Source organism: Etheostoma spectabile, chromosome 18, assembly GCF_008692095.1.
Source record: "Etheostoma spectabile isolate EspeVRDwgs_2016 chromosome 18, UIUC_Espe_1.0, whole genome shotgun sequence".
Taxonomy (NCBI): Eukaryota; Metazoa; Chordata; class Actinopteri; order Perciformes; family Percidae; genus Etheostoma; species Etheostoma spectabile.
The window spans coordinates 25,899,048-25,908,435 of NC_045750.1; the positions used below are offsets into that span (position 1 = coordinate 25,899,048).

Here is a 9,388-nt window from a genome sequence, read left to right on the forward strand (position 1 = left end):
GAGGGAAGAAACCCCCCTCCCCCCTCCCCCCCAATCCGTCTTATCTTTTCAGCTCCTCCTGATCACAAGCCTCGGTAGGTAGTCAGCACACTCAGGTGTCCCGGCACCGTTTGACTACAACATTCCGAGGACAGAGCATCAAAATAACTGAAGAAATTAAAGTAAACTGGCACGTGGAAGATGGACTGCCAACAACAGGACATTGTTGAAGGATCCTAGAAGACCTCATCTATCCAAATCCTTCCTGATGGATATACACTTTGGCTTTCACTTTTTCTCCTGACTATTTTTTCTTCAGAGACAGAGATTTTTTTAAGGTTTTCTTGAATCACCTTTGAATGCAATAATGGGCTGCTCTCCATCCAAAGGAAAGTTATTTTCAAAGCCAGAAGCTCTTGGACCTCCAAAGGCTCAGCGAGCTGAAGTACCACAAGACAATGTTGATTCTAGACCTGAAGAGGAGAAAAGCAAATGTTTCGAGACCAACGAGGAAGAAAATGAACTTCCATTACCCATTGAAGAAGAACATCCTACGAAAGAGACTTTGTGGTCTCAATCGGCACTTGATACAGGTGCCCGAAACACAAATGATGTTAAAGAAACCGAGGTAAACGTGATGCCCCGAGAAGATGTTGATGAGGTTATACAAACAGATAATATTAAAAAGATGGAGAAAAGAAAGAAAAATAAAGGCAAGGGGAAGTCCAACAAAAAGAAAAGAAAAGCCTCTATTTTACAGACAAGGGTAGACTTCCCACCACAGATGGTGAGGGCTCACCATGCAGCCTATGCCTTTTTGAACCCGAACATTTCCAAATATGAGACCCTGTTGGGCCTGCTGGACCAGGCCGCCCAGACCCAGCTGTCCCTCCAGCCCACAATGTCTGCTTTGGTGTTTCGCTTTGAGGAAATCAACCAGGCCCTAGAGGAGATGGCTGAGGACGGGGAGCACATGTTGAAGGAACATGAGGATTACATGGCCTTGCCTTCTGGAATGATAGGCCCAGCTGTAATGTCAGCTAAACCTAGAACTGATGCATCCAACCCCCCTTATCCACCTCCGGATCTCTTACAGCAACTGCTCCAGCATTCAACAGAGAAAATGCGGCATGTGGGGGGCTCGGTCCAGGCACTGAGTGACACCACGCTTAAGGATGCAGTGGAGTACTTTTCTTCCCTCTCTAAACTAATGTTTGAGAAGCTGCAGGCCAAGAAGGCAGCAGAGCAGAGGTTGGCTCAAGTGCTGTCACGGGTGGAGGAGGCTGCCTTAAGGAAGTCTAGCCCAGAGGATTTGGCACTGCACAGTGAAGACAGCGGTTTTGGGGGAGAAAATGAGAGTCTGACAGGGTCTGAGAGGCACCGCCGCCACCGTGGGAGTGCTGGATCTGGAAGTTGTGGATCTGGAATCAACATTCGTGGTGCATTAGATACTCCGGCCAGCAGTATACCCAACCTGATAGGCTATAATGAAGATGAAGAAGAGGAGGAGGAGGATGAAGAGGAGGAGGATGATGATGAAGGTGATGAGCCTGACAGAAAGAGGTCAAACTCTGCCCCACCAGATCCCAGTCAAGCTTTTCTTTTCATGTGTCCAAATAACATGCAGGATTGGCAGCCTACGGTCAAACGACCCCTGACTGCTGTCACTGCAACCAAGCCTGAACACTCTTCATCCATTATAACAGACCTACAAAAGGGCCAGAGGAACTTGGATCAACAAACAATCCAAGGAAAGAAAGAGATAGCAGGGCCTCATTATAACCTCTATAGAGCTGGACTAAGGAGGCATTCAGTAAGTGGATCAGCAGGTGCACAAAAAGGGCCCTTCAGAACAAATCAATCACCTGATTCCTTACCAAGGTTGGCACCTCAACCACCCAAGAACCACTCTGTCAGAAAGCTGATAAATACATTTAGCCAAGGGGTTGATGGTCGACCAGGACAGAGCCTTGATAATGTTCCAGCTCATATCAGGAGGCCCAGGAAAAGTAGGACCCTTCAATCATCTGACACAGTATACAGTAATGAGGGGAGGGTTGTCATCTATGGCAACAATAACAACAACGGTTGGCCCGAGGGCAGGGATGACCTGGATGTAGACAACCTTCCACCTCCCCCCCCAGAGGTTCTGATGGACAATTCCTTCCAGAGAATTGAGGGCATACCAGGAAATAAAGAAGGGTCACAGGAAGATTCAGTTGTGAGTCTCCCAAAAATAAACCAAAAGAACGGAGTCTCCCAGCGCCTTAAGGCATCGGTGCACAATATGGAAGTGCTGCCAAACCGGACCAGCGCAAAGCCGAGCTCGATCAGTATCTTGTCTGCCCGTCCTTTCAGGCCGGATGCTGTAATGGGGACACAAGATACAGAGCAGCAAACAGAAATTGATCTGGATCCAGAAATGGAGAAGGTTAACTTGCTCTACCAACAGGCACGTAAGATGATTCACATGCGAAATGCAGGAGAATGTCCTGACAAGACAGGTAGTTCAGAATTAAGCAGCAGAGGGCCACCCCCTCAAGCCAGAATGAGCCCGAGATGTGGAAGCAATGAATTATACGAGGGAGAGATGTCCCCTTACAGCCTGCCGGTGACAGCACCGCCTGTCTCTAGAGTCCGCTTACCGCCCTCTTGTCCTTCTGTGTGCCACAAATTTCCAAGTCCTCCTGCATTCCGACCTCAGTCCACCTCCAGACCCTCATCTCGCCCAAGTTCTCCAAGACAGGTAACACGTGCCACAGATAACTCCACTGAAGAGATCATTCCATCAGTGTCCTTTCACGATGCCCGCTCAGTCTTCTGTAGAAAGGACTCTCAGACCTGCGTAGCCACTGGTAGTTCTGTACTTCCCAAATTATGGGGAGAGGCCTCCCGGGGCAGACTCTCCATCAGAGGGATGGACAACACTACCCGCCGCACCCAATCAGAACAGAGGCCTAGTGTGACTTCCTATTCAGAGTTTTCCAAAGATGGCTGTTCAGCCTAAACCCAGGCCAAGGGGAACCAGCCTGTAAAAACCACATGTAGGTAAGTAATGTCACAAAATTGAGACTAACCTTGTTCATCTTTGCAGCTTCTTTATTGCTAATGAAATAAAGGACTTGACGGGGTACTAACCAATACCATAATTAAAACTTGACACGTCAAGTCTTTGAGTTTTCAGGCAACTATTAGAAAACTATTAAAATCTGATCACCTACAATCCCTGTTAGGGTATTATTGGTGTATCTAAAGCACTCAATTAGGTTAGTTTGAACTTCTGTGAGGATTCAATCAACTGCCTTTCTTACTGTTTAAGTGAAGGGCATCAGCACTTCTGACCATTTGCCAGCAGACACAAAACAGATCTGGCACCAGACTATTGGTCCAACTTGTATGTGCTACACCAGATGTCCTTTTTTGGGAGGCTTTCTTTATTAGATAGCAGAACAGACCGATAGGGAACGGGGGAGAGAGACAGGACAACACAAAGCAAAGGGCAGTAGGTCGGACTTGAACCAGGACCACTGCAAAATGACTCCGCCTACATGAGGAGCACACTCTACTGGGCAAGCCACATGTAGGCACACCATGTCATTGAATAGAAACAGTTTTGCATTTTGCCCCACTGACTCATGATTATTAACCAGAAACTATGAGAAACATTTCCAGGTAATCTCTACACCTCTGATTTTGTAATAGTATCATGCAATTAAATAGAAACAGGAAGTTTTGCATTTTGCACCACTAAATTATGGTTGTCACATAGACAATACCAGGTAAGAAGTCACAAGATTAAACATATGATTTGTAAAGTATTACCTTAAAACAAAAGGGAAATATTTGGGACATGAAGGATGGAATTTCACCATAATATGTTAATTACCAATTTTAAATCCAAGTTTTATCTAATTGGGAAGGTATTATGCTGATAGTAGCTTATAATACTGTGGAAACATCAACATATATTACCCCATTATTATCATGGTATTACAATATGACTGTAACTATATTACCACTACCCAGATATACATCAAACCATTCCTAGTTATTACCTTGGTAATTGTATGTTATTACATCTGTTACCTTCTTATCACTATGGTACCTCGGTATTACATCTTATTACTGTGATTATTACCTATATATTACCTCTTTATTATCACACTGTTACCCCAGTATTACCATCTTATTACCGTGGTAGTATGTAAAGTGCTACCGTATTCTGTCAATTACAATGTTAGTAATTGCATTTTTATCATTAAGGTACACTATGAACTATAACTTAAACTGATACTACAGTTACATAGTAATGCACGTCCATGAAGCTGGAGCAGGAACTTGTGAGAGATAAATTTAAAAGAGAATTGTCAAAATCAATACAGTAAAGCCCAAGATATCACGACCAGTCCATAGTATGGGTCAAGTTCCCAAAACAATGGATCCCACACTTCATTAGGCAGTCCCTGGCCCAGCCCTGCATAGCGGAGTCTGCTATATCTTATCATTTTAAAATCTATGATTTAAGATTACCAGTAGACATTTAGTCACTCTGCTTCTATCACAATGCATTTGGACGCACGCAATAAAGGTTTCTTCCAACATTTTATCTCTAATTTATTCTACAGTCCCAGTGACCAGTTATATGCTACCAGCTCACCTCCCCCCTCTGGAGAAACCACTTGGCCTAATTCAGATTGGATTAGCCCTCCCATGCCACTCTCCACCTATGCGGTCAATTGAGCTCCTAGGAGCTCCACATAATCCACTCATGCACTTAAACTCCTTTGCCCCTCCTTTCCTGCTCTCCTATAGGCCGGGGAGCCCTCTGACGACAGGAGACGATGCCCAGTTGGATCCAAGTGCTGCTGTGACCACAGCCTAGAGCCCAGCTGGGATTGGGCTGCGTTGCTAAAGTAAAAGGTGGAAAGGGAACGAAGTAAGGGATTATGGATTAGCAGGATTTGGAGGTTAAGAACCTTTCTCTTTTCTTTTTTTCTTGGCTTTCCTTTCATGGGGAAAGAGGTTTGTATCTGAGAGTGGGTAATACATTTATAATATTAATTCAAGTGGTTGGTAAGGACCTGAACATTTTTCATAGATTGACTTCCGAAAAGTCTGTCAGAATTTGTCTATATCAGTTTTTAGAAGGTCATATATAATCTTAATATACTGTGCATCTTGACTCAATACATTTGTTTGACGTTAAAGATAAATGTACATGTTTTGTTATGGCAGCCACTGTCACCCCCACATATCTTTTCAGATCACTGTTCACTGAGCTGGAAGGAAAACGGGGGATTTGGGGGGTGCTTTTAGCTGCTATAACAAAATCAAAAAGTACCCCTCTAATTTCCATAATAATCCGAATCAAGTGTTTTTGTATGTATTCCATTTTGTGTTTGGATGGTTTGTACTAGTTCCCCATCAGTGTCAACCATGTTTTCTACCTCGACTGTGTCCCAATAAAAACAAAAAAACATGTGTTATGTCTTTTCTTGAAAATGCCGTTTATGGAAATATTCACAGGCTGTTATTCCCAGCCAATGTGTCATAATAACCATGGTATCTCAGCCATATCCAGCCAGAATAGTAGCAAATATAAGAAAAATGAATTAATGTCTGTATTGTTTAACTTAACTCTAAGTTTCCTAAACTTCACATGTTGAGTAATTAAATCATGTACACAGTATATATATTGAAGTATACAACTGATATATCTATAGTACGACCAGCCAAATATGATCACTTATTTAAGAACCTGTGTATTAATATTGATGGATGCATTATCTCTGAAAGCTCAAGACTTTGGATTGATTTGTGATCCTCGCCTGACACATCAAGCATTTTTTCCATCTCAGTAACATTGCCAAAATTCAAACAACCTTATATATTTTATGATGCTGAAACTGTAATCCATGCGTTTGTGTCATCCCAACTTGATTACTGCTATGTCCCTTTTCCTGGTCTTCCAAATTTTGACCCTAGACGCCTTCAACTTGCTCGGAACACCGCAGCCAGAATCCTGATAAAAACTAGAAAATATGATCACATAACGATCATATAACACCCGTTGTGGCCTCTCTTCGCTGCGGTCAGGTGAGAAATGTGACACCATGGTATGTGGAAAGCTAATCTGAAGAGGTTTGAGAAGTGTTTTCAATGTTTCCAGATCAGTACAGTGTTGGGTCTTTGTAAATCATAGAGTGTGGTAAAGGGTTAAGGGGTTCATTTCTGTTGTGATTTGACAGTATGAATAAAATTTGATTGAATTAAATAACATCTATCTAACAGACTCCAGCTACCATGTATCATTATGATGACATAACTTCTAGATATTTGCCTCCAGTCTAGGCTTTGAAGTGGCTCATTACATGGTTCTGTTAACAAAAGATTTAGTGGGATATTTGAGTTCAATTAAGCGGAAAATTAAAGACAATCACATCATCATATAGTATATATACATTGATGGGGAATCAATAGCTTGGATTGACTTGAACATTGTTATGGATCTTAGTGTAGCAATGCTGCCATCTATTGTTCCGGATTTGTCTCTTCATCATGTATCATCTATTTAAATACTTGTTTGTGAGCTTTCAGTTAACTTAACCGACTACTTTTATCTTTGCTTTCATTTTTTTTTGTTATTTAACAAGACGTTATCATTGAAATATCTTTTTTCATGGATTTCCTTTCCTATGTATTTCTCAATAGTCATTTTTTCCCAAAATTAACACTGTGGACCCTGTGGTCATTTGTGAAAAATCCTAAAAGCATAAAATGAGATAAAATAAGAATCTTTATTCGTCATTGCACATCGGGTATACAATGACATTTCAGTGCTTCTTCGGCCAGTGCATAATAATAAATATAAATTAAAACAAATAACACTAAAAACAATAAAAGTAGAGAAGCAAGCAATATGTACAACATTTACATTTCATAGCTCATACAGTCTTTATGAATATAGGGACCTGGTGGCCCAGGGTCTATTTGTCCTGCCCTGTAGGAGGTTCTGCACCTTGTGCCAGAGGGTGGGAGGTTAAACCAGGTTGGGGGGGGGGGACAGGCCTTAATGTGGTGCAACATGAGCCTCTCAAAGCATTTCATGACTACTGATGTTACGGCCTGTGATGGCCACAGCCATGGCCACACAACCGGCTTAAGAGCAGGAACCTCATGCACTCAAGTTCATTAGGTTTAGTTGATGTGCTTTTGTTTATACACCTTCATTTGTTGCATATCGTTTAGCAAGCGCACACTATTAGTTACTTTTGGATGGTCATTTGGTCCTACAACCGGTTTTCTTTTGAGCTTACCAGATTTGGAGTCCACACCCGGGAAGGATCCAGGAGGTCTGCTGGCTCTAAGGGGTGGCGCTTGAAGAAGGAGCAGCTTTATAGGGGAGGTGGCCTAATTGGACACTACCACTGCTTGATATGTCCGGGGGGGGGGTAGCTTTCTTCTCTCTGTAGGTATTCTGGGGTTTAGATTTCTATAGATTAGTTTTTGCTGAGTTGAGAAAAGTAAAAGTACGTTTTATTTGGAATAAGTTTTAGGTAGGTTTGGCAGTATTTGTGATTCTGTAGTTAGTCTGTAGTTATTGTTAGTCTCCCACTGTGTGTTAAAATTGGTCCGATCAGCCAATATATAAGTCCCCTTGGTTTCTTTGTTAGCAGGTCAGCTGTATTTATTTTTTTATTTATTGAATTTTTTTCTTATGGTCAGAAGTCATTATGAGTTCCTTCCAGAATAGCACATATCCAGTGTGTCACCTGGGTAACATCGGACCATTCTGGTGTGGGATGTTAAAATTAAAGGCTTAAATGTTTTATTATAGCTACATTTCAAATTCTTTTCAGGTTAATTGAAGCCATATTTTTACTTGTTTTCAGGCTACTCTAAAAGTGAATACTGCTGTTAAGCCAGATTCATTCCACATCTGAATGAGATAGCACATATCCAGTGTGTCACTCGGGTAATATCTGACCATTCTGAAGTAGGATTTTAAAATTTAAGGCTCAAATGTCCAATTAAAGCTATATTTGAAATCTGGTCCTTGGCAATTTTAAGATGGAGACAGTGAAACAGTCTCCGTTTGCTCCTGTAATAACTTCATCTTGATGACTGACTGGATGTCTTGGGGAATAATTAATGCTTCAGAGCCTTGTGAGAACTTCATGAACTTGCTTGCTAACATGCAACATACAACGGGACTTATCACACACAACATCAGTCCGCTTCAGCAATCAAATCCCCATATATACGCAGCACTAAGTACATCCCCCTTTATTACAACAACGTAACACTTTATAGATTCTGTAATAAACTTTATATATGGAGTATGTGTCTCATTACTTACACTGTGCACTTAATGAACATAATAACCAAAATGATCACTTATGATGATAAGTAATCTATGTACTTACTACGTTACTTGCTACCATTTTGAAACCTTAACATGAGAATTTATCATCAGTATGTCATCAATATGGCCCCCTATCTCAATCATATCAACGCTCATGCGATACAGACAATTATACTATAATAAATACGCCCTTCTTTTTTTAAGTGGGTACTATATTGTGGTCTTCAAGTCATTTCTCTTCTGGTTGCATGTCCTTTATCCCCAGCCATCCTAAAGTCTTTGTATCTCTCAGGTGAGTCTGCCACTTCTGGTCTGAGCTGGGCTCAACTGTACAGTCCCTGATCCAGCAGCATCTGCAGTGTTGATCATAAAGTGAGTCTGGTACTGGAGTCCACTTGCGCTCTGTGTCTTCTCCCGAAGATCAAAGCGTCAAAGCTTCGAGCTAAGTTTCATGTTGCGTTGAGCCTTCTTAGTTTTCTAAATGGGGATTTTGATGCGATCATAGCAGCGTCCCTAGCTCTTCCATTCAAAATGCCATTTGACAGAAAAAAAGAAAATACAGTCAATCTTCAAAGTGACGCTTCTGTCCTAAATATGCTTTTAAGCGAAAGTTAGTCTCGTGTACATTCACAAAAAGTTGCATTTTGATGAGAGTTACATTTTAAGTTTTATTCAACATTACAAATAGACATTGTTTAATTAACCCTTGTGTGGTCTTCCCGTGTTTTTAACTTGTTCTCACGTTTTTGTCCCTTTTTCAATATTTGTCACTTTTTTGACGTCTAACACTACGTAACACTTACTTATTAACTTTAGTTTTAGTTATTTTGGGAATTTATGGTCAATAAACCTCATCTATAGGAAATTATACCTAATGTTTGAGTTTGAAAAGCAGAAATGAGGAATTATTTAGACTAAAATGAAAGTAATGGATGTTGATGGATAATATCAGACTGGAAAATGTCAACTTTTACTCAATACTATTTCAAAACACTTCAATCTTTTTCAAATGCTATAAAATTGAATGAGACGCCCCAAAATTAA

General features: G+C 41.1%; 1 protein-coding gene and 1 long non-coding RNA gene across 2 annotated transcripts in view; both read left to right on the plus strand.

Annotated features, from left to right (window-relative positions):
• LOC116706484 (uncharacterized) overlaps window positions 1-9,388 on the plus strand; it is a 16,474-nt gene that overhangs the window by 306 nt on the left and 6,780 nt on the right. The gene's annotated exons all lie outside the window — the stretch shown is intronic.
• Window positions 26-5,448, plus strand: pcare2 (photoreceptor cilium actin regulator 2; the record flags this gene model as incomplete). Its single annotated transcript, XM_032543356.1, is given in 3 exon segments — window positions 26-1,987; window positions 2,021-3,027; window positions 4,792-5,448. Coding segments are annotated over 2 exon segments (2,607 nt in total). The 3' UTR covers window positions 2,987-3,027; window positions 4,792-5,448.